A 17,517-nucleotide genomic window follows, 5' to 3' on the forward strand; every position below is an offset into this window, starting at 1 on the left:
CCACCCGAATTGGTTGGTTCTGTCCGGTCTAATCCGGTTCTTGAATTTGATTGGGACCAATGCACACTCGTAGTAAATAGGGGTGAGCAAGTTGGATCGACCGGTGGTCCGGTTTTCGATTCCGGAGGGTGGCTATTTGATTTCGGTTCTAGGGGTATAGGACTGGACCGTCCGATTTTATTTTATTTTTTAATTTTTGGATTTTGTTTTGTCCTTACCCTATTGTTTCTCTTTATTCAATTGTTGCTCCTATGATTTCTCTGCTTGCATTGCGATTTCATTGTTCACAAATCACCATAATACAAGGCCAAATGAAATGAGATTGTATGGAAATTGGCTTGTTGCTTCATTTGGTATTCTTTTTCCTCAATTATTGGATATTTTACCGATTCCATTGGACCGCCCGAGTATCGGACCAAATTGGTTCTCGGGGATGGTTGGTTCGATTTCCGGTTTCAAAAATTGAGAATCGGGGCCATCAATCCGGTTCCCAGCTTTTGAGGGAAATCGAATAGGACCGGACCGAGAACCGCTCGCCTCCTACGATTAAATATGAGGCAATCATGCATCTGGCCCTCCTTTGGCCTTAGCCATCGCGGCAATGTTTACATTAGCTGAGGACGATTTGATGATTTGCCTTTCGTTTTTCAAGGCGCGTGCATCATTTAGAGACTCAAAAACACTCCTAACCCAAGTCATCGGGTGCCTCTCCATGTTGCATTGAGGGAGAAATTGGGCGACGAATCCAGCGAAGAGATTTAGGACTTCTCCTTTGGACAAGTGCGGGAAGAGATCGATCATCATCAGGTTGGTTCATCGTGGGATCGTACAGAAATTTTGTTATAAGTTTGTGCTTTGGTCGATGACTCGATGGGAAACATGCAAAACGGAAAGCCGACCTCTGTGATCCGAGTGGCGGCAGGCAGGGCTTTAGGATTTTAGGTTGCAATTCTCGATTTTATGCAAAAACCGAAATTGCGGGGTTATCTCCTGCAGTTCGTATCTGTCTCTTTCCACTTTCTTCTGTCCCTCTTCCACCGATTTATATAAAGAGTCGATTTCCCAGCGACCACTGTGTGTTTTTTCCTTTCTCCTTCTCTCTCCGCATCGGGATCTCAAAAGGAAAGAGCTTTAGCAGCTCGAAGAGCTCGTTGCTTCGTTCTCTTCGCTTGGTATCTTCCCCTCTTCAGATCTCACAACATCGCATCTCTCTCTCTCTCTCTCGCTCGCGAACGCCCTTACTGGAGTACCGCGCGGGCACAATTGGGGACACAATTGGGCGCTCAGCGGCGATTATACGATGTTGATTAGAAGAGAGTGACAATGGGTTGCACTTGCATGGATCTCGGGGCATGGAACTGCTAGGGTTGCGGGGTTTCGGTGGGATTTCGGGAGCTTTGGCGTTCGTTCAGGCATGGACTCGTACAAGGGGATGTCTTCGGACAACATCAAGGGGCTGGTGTTGGCCCTTTCCTCCAGTTTGTTCATCGGGGCCAGCTTCATCGTCAAGAAGAAGGGCTTGAAGAAAGCTGGGGCTTCTGGTGTTAGGGCAGGTAAGATCCATCGATTTGGCTTGGGTTCTGAGTTGGAGGGCTTTTGAGTTCGGTTTCGATTGGTATGTGATTCGTTGCGGTAGTTCTCTGTTTGCAATGTGGTGTGCGGATGTGGATTTACTTGAGTGTCGCTCATTCTTTGGCACTTAGGGTTTTTGTTACTTCAGGGGGTTTTGCATGAAATTAAGTGGCATGCTTACCGGGGATTTTTATATGTGTGTGAATTGAGTGGATGATTTGATAGTTCTTTATGGGATCTCCGTTCGGTTCAGATGTGTAAGGTTGCTGTGAACTTCATAGCCCTAAAACTGGGGAAGCAAGTCTCTTACTGGTTACGCTATGGAGCACATTTGCTTTTGTGGTCGCTTTTACAGATTACATGTCTGGAATAAGTTAATTGACAAATCATTTGTTGATCTGAGCTCTTGTATGGAATGCATCTTGCAAAGGTTGCCACTGAACTTAGGAACAAATCTAGTTCTTTCTTTTTTCTTCCTTGCTCCTTTCTAGTTGCTGTTCTGTGTTTGGTTGAGGGCGGCTTCTCAAATGGCTTGATCCTGCCACAGGTGCCAGAAGTTTGCTTCTTCTTTTTTTTTTTTTTTGGTTTCCTTTGAGTCCTGCTCATTTTTGTGCTGTGGCAGCTGCTGGAAGCTACTTATTCCTGCGTTGCTTGAAAAGATTTTTACTTATAGCTCTATATTCACACTTCTGTACCAGAGGAAATGTGATTTGAATACAGGATATATTGTTCATGTTAGTTTATCACACGTTGGTTTTCTTCCTTTTTTTTTTGTGGGCTGGGGGTGGGCGTGGGGGTGGGTTAGGGCAGTAAGGGAAATTGGGGCTGCTGCTGAAGAAATTTGGTTCTAGAAAGTTGGGGCTGCTGCTGAAGGAATTTGGTCTAAGTCTTCTGGCATCTTGTACAGGGATTTGGAGGTGCTCAAATGCATATGATGGTTCTCCAGCTGTGGTTGGAAGAGAGTATGTTTATGGTGTTGGCTTTCATGTTGCTGGTGATTTTGATAAGTGACTATCTTGCAGGATGTCTGTTGAGGTGACAATTTAGAAACATATTGGAAAGTTGTTTTATTGGAACCTCACAAATATTGTAAGATGGAGGAAGCAACTCCTGCATTACGCTGAATAAGCATGAACTTGGTGTGATCTCCTGCGTTGGACCGCAAAAGATTGTCCCTGAAAGATAGTTTACGTGTCCAATGTGCTGGGATGGAAAGGAAATTATGGCACTTTTAAAAAAGAAAAGAACAATGAGGCCTTTTGTGAAGGTCAATTGCTTAGATCTGCCAATGTGCAGATGTTACTGATCCCATCCAACTGGGGATACAGGTTGTCTTCTCCGGAGTTACTAGTGCTTTGCCTTAGGTACTTCTGTGGTGTTACATGGCGTTCCTGATTGAGCTGTTATTCAAGTCCTTAGGCAATTCTGTGACATTTCACATAATATTGGCAATAGTTGAGTGCAAAGGTTGCTTCTTGCGCCATTTATTCTTGTTCCTGTGTTAGTTTTGCAAAATTGGAGGTATTCCCTTCTTGGAGTTTAAACTCCTGTTTGTTTGGCCATAAAGTGGATGGGTATCCTTCCTTCTATAATCTCCCTGTGGAAGCCTAAGGCTTCTTTCTTCTCTTAACACCCTCTTTTTGGTATTGTGATTCAATTTCACAATTGGGCTGTAGTGATCAAATTTTTCTTGAAACTTGAAAGTTATATTCGACACTCCGAACTTTTGTCAGGGAGGACAACTCGTGTTATTACCTTCTTTGTTTTACAAATAAGTAGGAAGGAGATCCATCTTCTGTGCATTGCCAGTGTCTTGACTGTTCTAATTTTTATGGAAGAGTTTGCCATTATATGCTGAAGCCTGGAGGTGTGAACTATAGACAGTATGGATGACTCGTGGAACTTGTGTACGCTTTAGGTGATCATGAATGCTCTTAAGAAAGTGGCAGTTCCTGGGAAGCAGATTGATTATCACAAATTCTACATCGATCTTCAATTATTATTTTGGGCAAAAGTTTCCAAATTATCCTTTACCTGCAAAGCAGATTTGTTAGTATGCTCACAGCTATCCTGTTGGTTAATATCTTTGATGCTTTGATCGCATCATTAGTGTCGTAATATGGATTCAATGACGTTTCTCTGTTGGAAGATTTGCTCCTTGCCAAATCAAACCTGAAGCGATCTGATTGGCCCAAAATTAGGTTTTCGGGTTCTATAGGAAAGAAACAAAAAAGGAAAGCGGAGTTTGGTAAAAGATTCGAAGAAATAGCTTTTTGAGGGATAAATTGCCACGAGTACAGTAAAGGAGAGGACAGAAACTAATGGAGAGAATTGACCATTCCTGAGCTCAAAAATCATTGCAGTCAACATTGTTAGATCAACGATGTATGATTGGTCTCATAAAGAAGTTTAGCTTCGTAATCTTTTTTGCGGGAAATCAAAGTGGACTTTGACACTTCCTATAGCTAGCATGGTTCAGCTACAAATTGTTTTAGCAACAGCTTACATTTCAGCTGTAGAATAATATGTTCTTTCATGTAGCTTCCTACTATTTATTTGTTTGAATGTACGAATATGCATCCTGATGTAGTTTCTGAATCATTTTTTCCGCTCCATTAAAAGGATGTGCTATATGTGAATTATTGGTTAAATAAGACTTAACAGACAGTTATCTGTTGCAGGTGTTGGGGGTTATTCTTATCTGTATGAGCCTCTTTGGTGGGTCGGCATGATTACAAGTGAGCTTTTCTTGGTCTCTGCTGGTTGAAAACATAACGCTAGAAGAATTAATTTTGCACCATCAAATTGTGGTCCATGCGCTGAGATTTTTTTACTGCCTGACATGTATTAGGATTGTTGTCGTGAAGTTCAACAAAAGCCAATACTTGGTGAAAATATTTTTATATGATGATCCTACCTTTCTTGATTTTGTTTTTCTAAAAATTCTTACAAATTCTGGTTTTCACATGGAAATTGGTTGGATAATGTGGGCTTCAGAAGGTTTCTTGAAGCATTGGTTGGCAGGCACTTCCATCTTGCTTTGTAAAGGAACTTGTACTTTGCTTAAAAGGAAGTGGTTGGAAATAGTAACTGGAATGGAAAGTGCGGTACATGAGAGTTAAGGTTTTTTTAGCTTTGTTAGATGATCTTGGTGATTGCAAGCTTGTTGTGTATGGATAATATCTCCATGGTTTGCAATTAAGATCCTCTTCTCACAGTAGGATTCTCAAGGCCTCATTTTGGAATGAATTTGGTAAGAATCCTATAAAGTGCAAAGAGCTGTGAATGTGGAAATTGAGTGCCTCTTTAAGTGGCTTTGTGCGCCTCCTTTTGCTCACTTTGGCTTAAGCCTCTGGCTTCAAATACAATTTTCTAAAGCAACTTTGGGCGAGAAAATAACTGATAATAACACTAGGCTTCATTGAGTGGATTTTAAATTGAATTTGAAGAAAGCTGAAATAGTTTACATGTTTCATTTATTTTGAGTCATAGTTAGGATGAGAACAATGAAAGGCACGAGTTTGCATATTGAAAACATTGTAACAAATACTTTTCAAGGACGTCAAATATTCAAGGAAAAAATATTTTTTCGAAAACTTCTACTCTTAACAACTGAAAATGTATGTTGGAGCCAAACAAACTGATAACTTGCCCTTTAATTACTATGGAAGTGTATTAATCCATTAGATATCCTTATAAGTTGAACTGATGCTGCTGCTTTCTTGTGGTACGGCTGCATAGAACTTCAATTTGGTTGGGCAACTCTGCAGTGTCGCGAGTTTGACGCCTCTGACGAATGAGAAGGCCTTTGACATCCTGCATGAAAGTAATCACATTTTTGTGACAGAGCTCCAATAAAGAAGAATAAGTAGGATCTCTAGTTTATCAGGAGAACAAATATGCTTTGCTAGGGTCTTATTGTACTGAAGAAAATGCAATTCAGATGTATAGGCCCCTTAAAAAGCCCAGTCGGCTTTTACATCCATAGCACTCTGAGATACCCATTGTAGAAGAATCTAAGAATGAATTCCTTGCTGGGCTCAGCTTAGATAAAATGCTATCTGTCTGCATAGTTTCACTGGGCTCCCGTACACAATTGCATATGAAATGTATTTAGCCTTTTATTTGTCTCGGCTTTCTACAACTTTAGGAACATTCTGAATTGATCAATCCAGTTTTCATGTCATTGAAGATGAGTGTAGATGAACCTCTCCAATAACCAAGTGCTTGTTAGTTGTTATTGTCCAACTTCAGGTTAGTGTAACTTCAGGATGGGGACACTAGAGGGACAATATTTTATGAGCATAAGCATCTGCGTCCTGGTCAAACTGATCGGTAGTTGCCCTAGTTGGAACTAATACTCAGTAGTTTCCTAATAGATTGAAACTCTTGGGCACAGAAGAATTTGGGGTGCTCATTCATAGGTTAGATCTCCTAATCTACTTTTTAATATCGTGCAGAAAATCGTCATAACAAAGTTGTTATGGTCTACCTATCTAATTGCTTTTTTCTTGAATCTCTTGAATATTGGACTAAATGGTATATGCTTCCGCTCTTTTATGCTATTTGGCACAAATTTTCTTCTTCGATCTTTCTTTAGTTGGAAACCTCTTTGAATACATTCAGTTGTTAGGTGCAGCCAGTTTAAACTGCTGATGATTTCAATGCAGTGGTTGTGGGAGAGATTGCGAATTTTGCAGCTTATGCATTTGCGCCGGCAATCCTGGTCACTCCTCTTGGGGCACTGAGTATTATAATTAGGCAAGTAGGTTTTATCAAGAACCAAGCTTTTGAAACTCTCTTGAATGCTAATTCAGACATCTTTTGCAGTGCTGCACTTGCACATATTATATTAAGAGAAAAGCTACATATCTTTGGCGTTCTTGGTTGTATACTATGTGTTGTTGGATCAACAACGATTGTACTTCATGCTCCTCCAGAGCGGGAAATTGAGTCTGTTGCGGAAGTGTGGGATCTTGCTACAGAGCCAGGTATACAAGCAGATCGTGTTTTCACTTTTCCTTTGTCTGTTCGTACAAAAATCTAGTTGTGAGTTTCTTTGTATATCAATCAATTGCTGTATTTCATGCTTGAAAATTAATCTATTGCAGCCTTTCTACTGTATGCGACTTTGGTAATTGCAGCAGTCTTCACACTCGTTGTCCATTTTGTACCACAGTATGGACAAACACACGTGATGGTCTATATTGGTGTGTGTTCACTTGTGGGGTCGCTCTCAGTATGTAACCAGCTGTTTTCTTCTGTGTTCCAAGTTCAAATTTTATATTTTTTTTACTTTGCTATTATTTGTTCAACAGTATTATGCTAATTGCAGGTCATGAGCGTTAAAGCGCTTGGAATAGCTTTGAAGTTAACATTCTCAGGAACGAATCAGCTAATATATCCTCAAACATGGGCCTTTATCATGGTTGTGGGTACCTGTGTGATCACTCAAATGAACTATCTGAACAAGGTAACGCGGATCTAGAGCTCATGCAATTGTTCAAATTTGGAAACATGAATCTTGCCTTGTTGACATGCTAACTTTTTGCTTGCAGCTCTTAATATAATTTCTGTTTGAGGTGGTGGAGAAATACAGAATATTAGGAGTTCATGATTATACGTAAATTGTCCTTTTCTGTTCATACTTAATGCTCCAAGTCTCGCTAGATGTTGTTTCGAGCTCTATCTTGTTATTTGCTTACATTTGATCCTTGCTATGATAAATAGTTCATACACAAATTCTTTTTTCTCTTATTGTCTACCGCCCAATCGGATAGCTTAATGTAACTGTTCATGGACTTGGTTTGACTTTTTCATTGTGAAAGACTAACCTTACTTAGTTCTTTTATCATTGCAGGCTCTTGATACATTCAATACTGCTGTTGTATCACCAATATACTATGTGATGTTTACGTCACTAACTATTTTGGCTAGCGTAATTATGTTTAAGGTAAAACATTTGGGTTATCTTCTCTGCGTATCTGTTGTGTGCATCATGGCATTTGATGCTTGCATAACTGTGTTGATGGATCCTTTTTGTCATCAACTTGGCTTCAGTGGTGGCCATATATAAAAAGGATCATGTGAGATATCTTTGGAATCGTGTTGGACAGATTCCAAAATAAAACAGTCTATATTAACCATTTTATTATCTATGTGTCATAGAAGATGTTTTCGTGGTGGATTTTGATTCTTGTAAGACCATCAGAGAGTATATATTAATCTTGGAAGGGATAAGAAGAAATTTCTAAGTTCTGTTGTCATTCTGTGAAGAGACGACTTTGACTGAGGAAAGAATCTCCTTGCTAGTTGAATGTCATCTGAAGCATTGACATTAAGTAGTATGACTTGCTAGACTTTGGATAGTTTGTTTTCCAGGTAGTTCATCATAGGGTTAATTACCTTGATATCAGACTTTTGCTTTACTTAAATGTCAGTCACTGTACTAATTAATTATATATAAAAAAATCTACAACAGGACTGGGACCGGCAAAATCCAACTCAAATAGTGACGGAGATGTGTGGTTTTGTGACAATCCTTGGTGGTACTTTTCTTCTCCACAGAACAAAAGACATGGTGGATGGTGTGTCCTCATCGATTTTTAGAAGCTTTGGATTGTTTCTCAAACAGAAAGCAACAGAAGCTAATGTTGTGCTGCTTATTTTGCAGGCTCACCATCTTTAAACTCACGGCATTCTAAGATCACGGAAGATGATAATTTTGACCTAGAAGGCATTCCACTACGCTCAGCTGAGTCCTTGAGATCCTCATAGCTGTTTACCCTGGAGTTGAACACATTTTGGGTAAGAATATAAGGCTGTCCTGTGTTTCGTCCAATTTTTGGATGACCCTCCATTTGATTCCAATGATGGCCAAGAAAGAAGAAATTCTTTGTCAAGGGTCCAGTCAATACGTTGAAGTTTCACATGGCAGCGGTCATGAGCCTAAAAAAGCTTCCACATGATGCTTTTACTGGAAACATTATTCGCATTGTAATAGCAAGCGCAGAGTTCTTGTATACTTGTATTTCCAGCTCAAATTTGCAGAGAAAGTGGAATCGTCTTGATTGAGTTTTATCAACTAGAATTTTTTTTTTTTTGTTTGGTCGACTGTCAGATGACAGGAGTATTGTCTATATTGATGAGCCTTCTCGAGGAAATAGATGTTGAACAGCCACTGCTGGTGCTAGGGGTAAGCATTTAACTGATGAAGCCCATAGCGCTTGTGATGCTGCAGATGCTACATTGCGTTTTAGTTCTTGTTTCTGGACTTCTGAAGTCAGGCCTTAAGCATACATTTGTTCTTTCTTTAGTTTTCTTAGCTCATTTCAAGTTTAATTCTATCAGAAGAGCTGGGTTTCGACTTATGTTGTTCAATTCCACAGTATCTTATGTGTCAAAGGACCACATCCTGTTATATGAACTGCTGCCTACCACGCTTCCTCTGCTGCATGTAGGAAAGGGCTCCCAACCATAGCCTAAACGCTACGCTGAGTACACGGTTAATTTAAGAATAATATGACTCGTGAGAATGGATAGACGTTCAAAAACGTTCAAAACGCTTCTTCTGGATCGATGTTGATTCATAGTTGGCTTTTGGTTTTTCTTCCCTCCTGTACATGTCCTTTTGTTACATATGCGTGTGGCGCTTCAATTTGGTGAAACAGCCTCGAATGGATCGGGGTTGAAAGATTGGCTGTATATCGGTTAGGATCGATCCGGTTTATGTTTACACAGCGATGATCGGTCATGACCAGATGGATCGGCTTTAGGCAGGCGTTTCACCCTGAGTCCAAGCAATCTCCCGAACCTCCGGTCATCCGACAATGTACAATGACGCAAAACACGTCTCCATATGACCCTCATCTGACGACACGATCTTCAGTAACGCTCCAAAAGTCCACTTTGCAAGTCATGGGAGTAAGTAACACTTCGAGGCCGTCGCTTTCTCGGTGGAGACGTGATCGACCCCACAAGGCACACCCAAATACTTTTCTTTCACGTTCACGAAATGAAAGCAGTAAAAAATCAATATCAGAGTATAATCATCCCTACCAATCCGGCGGTGGATAAGATGTCATTTATTTTTACATCTTTTTTCTCTTTCTTTTTTCACCGTTCAAACGAATTTTGGTGCTGTCATCCGTCCATGCTTGTCGTTGGTTAGAAGGTAGCCATCCGTTTGTCTTCCCAATGGCAATTTCAGAATTGTCTAATTAATAGCTCTCGCTTGTAAATTGCTCAATTAAGAGCCTAGAGGATTCCCCCTACTACTAAACTAACAAATTAAAACTTTGTAGCAGTTGAGCTACGTCTACAATTTCATGATCTCATGGCCAATTAGTCCACCAAACCCATATACCCTCCTCCCATCATTCTCCTTCTAGTCCTCTCTTTGTTGTCCACATCCCATACCAAGAATCATCCCAATTCATGGCAGAGGAAGGGTTCAGCTTCCCTGGAATCCCAGACCCATCGACCTGCTCGATCTGCTCGCCCCCGCTTTGGCCCGTGTCGCCCCCTCCGGCGCCTCCCCTCCGAGACCGATCGTCCTCGGAGGGCTCGGACGAGGGAGTCCTCGGCGAAGCTGGCGGCCTGTGTGAAGAGGAGGAGGAGAGGATGGACATGTTGTGGGAGGACTTCAACGAGGATTTGCCGAGGAGCTGCAGGCATCCCGTGTCGTCATGGTCGTCGGCCTCGACGTCGTCGTCAAGGGACATTGAGGAATTCGGGGGTGCCAAGGCGCGGGCAGTGTCGAGGGCTAATGTTGCATTGGTGTCCGCTAAGAGGACACCGCCCCCGGGTGTGGTGGTGCTGATCAAGGTGTTGAAGAAGCTCTTCTTGCTGCATCACAGTCACAACACGCCTGGTTCCATGAAGAAGCCATGCCCATGGTGATCCCGTTGAAGATTCCTCTGGGTTGAATAATTCAATTCCCTTTTTTTCTCTCTTTGCCTTGTAATTTTGTCTCTAATTTGTCATACAGGGAGCTAATTTGTTAATTTACTTCGGGTATATTTTAAGGGATGCCCAAAGAGGAGCACCAGACAAAGCAATCAACATGCGTTGTTTGCACATCTAGATTCTTTTAGATCTGTTTGTTGCTGATAAAGCTTATGTTTGGCATCTTTCTCTACTCCCTGACAATATAAACAAGGACTCTTTACGGCCAAGTCCAGAGCATTTTTCCCCCCCTTCGGACATTATACTCATAAGATCAATCCCAGAATTCATGAGTAATGTTGCATTATCTAGACTTAGGTTAAAACTTTTAACTTCCCCAAAATGGTAGGAATTCTTAGAATTTACTTTTTGGAGATTTTTGAAGCTTCTTTTGCACATAAGTTGTTCACACGTCTGGACCGTGGACAACATTTATAGAAAGAGAGATTCCACAGTGCTCAACCTCAACAGATTATTTGTAGCCCTTAGCTAAGCTAATGGACAATTGCCAACAGATCAGCCAGAAGAATCAGAATCATCCTGCCCTATACGCTGGCTTTGGAGCAGCACTACAAAAAAAGAAAAAAAGAAAAAAAAAAAGCGAATCCATTATTTTTGTAAGGAAAAAAGACGTTTCATCTCGATTAATCTCTATGGATATACACAAATCATGTCATCCACGTGCATCGGATAAGACTCTAAGGTGATGGATATCACCTCCGTGAAGAGTACCGAAACATAATTTTTGCAGGAAAACAGAGCAAAGAAACATGGTTTGCTAGGGAACAAAGATTAAGTGGTGTCCTACTAAGGCTTCTAGTTCCCTTTTGGCAATGTCTAAAGTTCCTTCCTTTTTGAGTTTGCCCTCATTCGCTAGTTCAATTCGCATTCCCTTTCTGTAACTCGGTTCAGAGTTATGTCAGCTTTAAGACCACTTGCTAAGCATAGTGATCGGAGAAGAGATCTATGAGCAAAAGTACGGTTGTGTGGTCGACAAGAAGACCATTTGAAGAAGTTAGTGGTGATGGACTCAAAGGAGATAATCGAGAAGAAGGTAGTGAGTGATATTTCAACTCCATTTAGCTGGAATCACCATTCACTTCAACTTTTGCGTCTTCCCACGTGCCTTTCTCATCGAACTTGACATATTTGCTTTTATACATTCTAAAAGTGTTAGGATCAAATAATTTACAGGCATTGGATGAAGAGTCAAACCCGATAAAAACGACCTTTTTACTCTTGTTTTCCAACTTCGATCTTTTCTGGTTCGGGACATGAACATAGGCAATGCTTACGAAAATTCTCAAATGCGAAACATGAGGTGTTCTCCCGCTCCATGCTTCTTGTGGAGTTATGTCTTCAAGTCCATATATGGGACATCTATTTTGTAGATGAATCTGCACACATGACAGGTTCAGCCCAAAGCTTCTTAGGCAAATTTTTGCTTATCAATATGCTTCGAATCATGTCAAGAATGGTTATATTTTTTTCATTTAGCCACGCCATTTTGTTGAGGAGAAAATATGGAGCCATCAAGAAGCGTCGAATAATTTGATTCTCACAGAATTTGTTGAGTGTGGCTGAAGTGAATTTTTCTCCATGATCAGTTCTTGTAGCTTTAAAAAAAATAGCCACTTCCCTTTTTAGATAAGTTCTTAAATTGGTTGAAAGTATCAAACACTTCTGACTTTTCTTTCAAAAAATATACTCAAGACTATGGATGATTTATGACTAAGGAGTGGACCACACACATAAAACTGAATCAACTCAAGTAGCTTGTTTACTTGATAAGTTGCTTCCTTTGGAAAGCTAGTTCTAGAATGCTTGCTAAGGACACACCCTTCACATAATTGATCAGGATGATCAATATGTGGTGAGCCATAAACCATTTTTTTTGTAGGAAAGCAAATTGAGTGCACAAAAATTGAGATGGCCGAATCTCAAGTGCCACAACCATGATGGATCATCCACGCATGCCTTCAAGCATAAAGTCATTTTAATTTTTTATATTGAGAGTAAACATCATATTCTTCGACATCTTTAGATTTGTAATCAGTTTATTATTTTGGTCTCTTAGCACAAGGCTAAGATCTTTCAAGTGGATAGTAAAGCCTTTCCCCAAAAGCTGTCCCGAACTCAAGATATTGCTTGACATTTTTGTCACATAATAAACATTAGTAATAAATTGATGTACACCATTCTTTAGACAAATCACAATGTTTGCCTCCAACAAGAATTTTGGAATTACTAATAACTGAGACTTTCCCCTTGATTATCTAATCTAATTTAGCAGACATCTCTTTTCATTAGCACATGTGATGGCTTGCACCAGTGTCCAAGTACCGCATATCACTTTGTCCACCTTCATCTTCTTTGAATGCTAATAAAAGAACTTCCTCTGCATCATTCACCAAATTTAAATTTTTGTCTGCTTCGCTACTTTCTTTGGTAAGACAAGGGTATTGTAGTGGAAGTTGATTGTTTGTTGAGGCCATAACTACAACTATGTTGAATAGAATAGCACACACAGTAAAATAGAATAGGACCAGACAAAAAATAATAATAATAATAACTACAGCTCTGTTATCAATTTGACCAGATAATTTGAAGGTGAAATACTCACAATTCCCACAACTCAAGGAAGAGAATGAGACGAATAGATCTTTTTATTTCACCTTAAATAAATGATCACAAGACTTGTCTTTTTATAGATTTGTTATATGACTTTTGCTTTTGCTATTAAATGACTCGTAAATATATCTAAGATTAAACTTGATATTGAAATAGGAACCTTGACTCTTGAAACCTATAACACATTCAAGATTCATCAAACTTATTCACCATTTTGGGCAGCTTAATCGACATCAAACTTCTAAATCGACAACTAGGTGGTTGATCGACATCTACAACTTGTCCTCTAAGGCAACTGGTCCCTCTTGTAACTCAGACTAGAGACACGAGCTGTGACCGGCCCGATACTATTAAAGGTGGCCACAGTCGAACTGACTATGAGCTACTGAATCCCTGAAGAAGACGGCCAAAATGACAATACAAAAGAGCTTTACAACCATGGACGAAGTTTCGAACATCTTGTTCTGAAGATAAGATTGCGTGGACAGTTTGATTAGCCTCATTCTCCTTTCCTTCCCGTATTGATTGAGCGCCTCCTCATATTTGTCCATAGCACACTTATCAGATATCGTGTTTCTGTCGGATTCCAAAATTTTCTGTGCCAAACATCTCGCAAGGACTACTGCATCTTCTAGACTCGCCGAGCCACCTTGGCCTATGAACGGACTCATAGCGTGTAATGCGTCGCCTGCTACTGTTACGGTTCCTTTACTGAAGCTTCCTAGCATTAAATCCCACGGGGCGCGGTATCTGAATCTCAAGCAAGATAACGAACTTCGGTCGCTGTTCTTTATCATCTCTTTCATATCTTCTGGGAAATCCTTGATTGTTTCGAGGCTTGACATTTTAATCAACTGTTGGTTCTCTGATATCTTTGAATCTGCAGGATGCATATGACAGTTAACTCCAGTAAGCACACTGTCCTAAAAAGATTGACGTATTCTTTTCACCATTCTAGATGAGTTCCTAGTCTGTTAATTACTGCTTATTTTCCTCAGTTATTTTCTTTTCCTTTCCTTGTTTGTCGAATTCAGATTTTGCTAGCGAAAATAAGCAAGATCTGACATAGAAAGACTGTACCTATAGATGTCCAAAGGCGAGTTACGAACCAATAGACCAATGTGTCGTTGACAGGTACTCGTCCAAGCAAAACTTGCTCTTTTCTTGCAATTATAAAGAGGTTTTCGAATTCATGACCTTCTGGATAGCTCGTGAAACCTCGAATTGCAGATGTAGCAGAAAACTTTGTTGGGTTCATGTGAAGATATTTCAAAACAGCGGAATTTACCCCATCACATCCTATCAGAACCTGTCAAATAAGTGGGAGAACGAGAAACTCTTCAAGACCTGGGAAAAAAGAATGGAACTCTTGGTTTTCTTGAATTAACTGCAGAACCAAATATATAAGAGAAACTTGCTAACATGTACAAAACAGTGACCTCAGTTTACATACCTATTATCTTAGGAGTTACCATATGGAGATCTAGTATACGTACATTCAATTCGCATCAGGATTTTGGTTTAGGAAGATATATCCACTTCATTTGCAGCATCGCAGTTACAAGCATTGCTGTTACCAATTATATAGCATGTAATGAAAACCGAGATGCATATAGTACCTTGGCCTTTATGACAAACCCATTGTGAAGTTCTAGAACTGCAGAAGATGTCACTGGGTCCAGTTTCACTGAGATCACATGGCATCCGAAGCGAACCGTGCCTTGAGGCAGATCCTTAGCCAAAGCTTCAACAAGATCACTCCGTTTTATGCACCGTGCTTCCCCCTTGCTGCAAAACTCGCCTCAAAATATCAACACTATGGATTGCTTCAAGTTTCAACGAGAATTTGCAAAGGGTTTAGTCCGTACCTTAGTGGCAATTTTTCCAGCTTTGTTCCTCGATCGACTTTCATGATTCCGCACCTGTCATTGGGAACTATTGTAAAAGGTGGCGACTGGTCGTGACAAAAATGACTACATCCATTGCCATGTTACTGCTTTCCTTGGAAATGAGCTGACACTGGTCATGATTTTTCGTAATGGCTCAAGGGCGGGGTAGGCGAAATTGATCAAGAAGTGAATACTTCAAATATCGAGGAAGAATGGTTAGTCAATGGAAGTTTGTCTAAAAGGGAGCATCGACTGCTGAAAAATATTAGGACAAATTCAACTCCATTTCGATGGTTCACCATTGTGATCAAGCCGAAGGCGAGTAGTACAAGAGCTCATATGGAGACAACGATCTGTGACAGAGATTATCTCTCCATTCTCCTCTCATTTGATCTAGCATGACATAACAAGTTCAGAGTAGTTTGCATATTGATCAAGCATAACATAAACATTTGTTCATCTAAAGGAAACATGCCATGTTCCAATAGAATCCACTTCCTAGACTAATATCTCTCATGAACAGAATAATGGCATTGAGTGCGAGAGAGAGAGAGAGAGAGAGAGAGAACCCATCAATATGAAACGAGTCTTTTCGGAGCACTGATCCTAGTCCAAGATGATCCAAGGCGCGCCATCCATTGGCTCGAATGGTCAAGGCCGCTCCGGTTGCACGCAAACCCTCCGATCTCTCCAAGACCAAACTCCTAATGCCCTTCCTGTAAAACCATCCTCAGAAGAATGCCATATCATAAACTTCCCTGGTGTCACTACTCCAAACGATCTCGAAACTTTTCACCTGAACTTAAAACTCTGGAAAAGAAGGTAAAGAACTGACCTGTGTAGAGCAAGAGCCGTGGCAAGGCCACAGATGCCCCCACCCACAATCACAATGTCTCTCTCTTCAGCTTCATTCATCTTTTCCGTGACTTGAGGAGAATAACTTCGACGAACTAACCTGTTGGGGTCGACACCTAATATAATAAAGCAAGGAAAGACCGAGTTGGACTTTGGTCCTGACCGACTTTTGCTTGAGAACATTAATTACGGATTCCAACTTTGAAGAGGACTAGAATCTTTCAAGGCGCCAGCTATTGGCCAAAGAGGAATGGTCAAACATGTCGGCTAAGGATCTAAAAAGGAATGGTCAATATGCATATGGTACATGTAGTGTAGCTGCTGTTTTGTCCGCTGCCCTGTGAAGAGAGGCCAGAGCATACAAAACAGGTAAAAAGTACCCAAAAAAAAATAAATCCCAAACCTATTTTATTAATTTAAATTCAATCTTAAATCTTTTATCTTTGTGTTAATTTAATTAATTTGGCCAATTTTGATTAAAAATCGCTAATGTAGACACTGGTCATCATTCGATGCTAACGTGGATGTTTCTCTAATAATATAATAATAGTTTCTTGATTTTTTTTTATATATATATATTTTTGTTCTTTCTTTTTCTTTCCTTTTTCCTTTGATTTTCGCCGGCCTCATGTTGGACGTCTGAATCCGGACAATATTCACACATGGAGTGACCTTTGACTGTGCTCAGCCTCGACAGGACGTGTATGGCCCTTAGCTAAGCTAATGGACAATTTGTCGAGGGATCAGCGAGAACAATGATAATCATCCTGTCCCGTATGCTTGCTTTGGTGCAGCACTCGAAGAAAACCGGATTCATTAAAGCCGAAAGGAAATGGACGTTTTTATCTTGATTAATCTTTATGGATACGCGCAAATCATCTCGTTCACTTGCATCGGATGAGATTCTGAGGGGCTAGAGGCGTTAAATGGGTGGATTGGGTCGGGTTTGGGTCGGGTCGATTATGGTCCGACCCATATTGACCCGTCTAACCCGTTTTGACCTATATTCAATAACTCATACCCGATCTGACTCATAGCTGACCCATAGCCGACCCGACCCATTTTGACCCATACTACTAAAGTACCTTGGTCCTGACCGACTTTTGCTTGAGAACATTAATTACAGATTCCAACTTTGAAGAGGACTAGAATCTTTCAAGGCGCCAGCTATTGGCCAAAGAGAAATGGTCAAACATGTCGGCTAAGGATCTAAAAAGCAATGGTCAATATGCATATATAGTACATATAGTGTAGCTGCTGTTTTGTCCGCTGCCCTATGAAGAGAGGCCAGAGCATACAAAACAGGTAAAAAGTACCCAAAAAAAAAAAATCCCAAACCTATTTTATTAATTTCAATTCAATCTTAAATCTTTTATCTTTGTGTTAATTTAATTAATTCGGCCAATTTTGATTAAAAATCGCTAATGTAGACACCGGTCATCATTCGAAGCTAACGTGGATGTTTCTCTAATAATATAATAATAGTTTCTTGATTTTTTTATATATATATATATATATATATATTTTTGTTCTTTCTTTTTCTTTCCTTTTTCCTTTGATTTTCGCCGGCCTCATGTTGGACGTCTGAATCCGGACAATATTCACACATGGAGTGACCTTTGAC

The 17,517-nt window shown here is 40.3% G+C and overlaps 3 protein-coding genes across 3 annotated transcripts; 2 read left to right on the forward strand and 1 right to left on the reverse strand.

Annotated features, from left to right (window-relative positions):
* The first annotated feature begins 1,025 nt into the window (after positions 1 to 1,025).
* Positions 1,026 to 8,943, forward strand: LOC115755514 (probable magnesium transporter NIPA4). The gene is made up of 9 exons (XM_030694951.2): positions 1,026 to 1,553; positions 4,254 to 4,310; positions 6,243 to 6,333; positions 6,403 to 6,563; positions 6,684 to 6,811; positions 6,908 to 7,045; positions 7,433 to 7,525; positions 8,054 to 8,159; positions 8,246 to 8,943. The coding sequence occupies exons 1-9, from the start codon at positions 1,415 to 1,417 to the stop codon at positions 8,347 to 8,349; spliced, it is 1,017 nt and encodes a 338-aa protein (XP_030550811.1). The 5' UTR covers positions 1,026 to 1,414; the 3' UTR covers positions 8,350 to 8,943.
* Positions 8,944 to 9,829: 886 nt separating this feature from the next.
* On the forward strand, positions 9,830 to 10,700 carry LOC115755516. Its single transcript, XM_030694954.2, has one exon. The coding sequence runs from the start codon at positions 10,009 to 10,011 to the stop codon at positions 10,471 to 10,473; it is 465 nt and encodes a 154-aa protein (XP_030550814.2). The 5' UTR covers positions 9,830 to 10,008; the 3' UTR covers positions 10,474 to 10,700.
* Positions 10,701 to 13,441: 2,741 nt separating this feature from the next.
* LOC115755487 (monooxygenase 1-like) lies at positions 13,442 to 15,975 on the reverse strand. Its single transcript, XM_048275204.1, has 6 exons — positions 15,874 to 15,975; positions 15,608 to 15,754; positions 15,018 to 15,071; positions 14,769 to 14,937; positions 14,230 to 14,458; positions 13,442 to 14,029 (listed from the first exon to the last, which is right to left on the reverse strand). Exons 1-6 carry the CDS (start codon positions 15,951 to 15,953, stop codon positions 13,500 to 13,502), a joined length of 1,209 nt encoding a protein of 402 aa, XP_048131161.1. The 5' UTR covers positions 15,954 to 15,975; the 3' UTR covers positions 13,442 to 13,499.
* Positions 15,976 to 17,517: the final 1,542 nt, after the last annotated feature.

Source organism: Rhodamnia argentea, chromosome 2 (assembly GCF_020921035.1).
Source record: "Rhodamnia argentea isolate NSW1041297 chromosome 2, ASM2092103v1, whole genome shotgun sequence".
Classification (NCBI taxonomy): domain Eukaryota; kingdom Viridiplantae; phylum Streptophyta; class Magnoliopsida; order Myrtales; family Myrtaceae; genus Rhodamnia; species Rhodamnia argentea.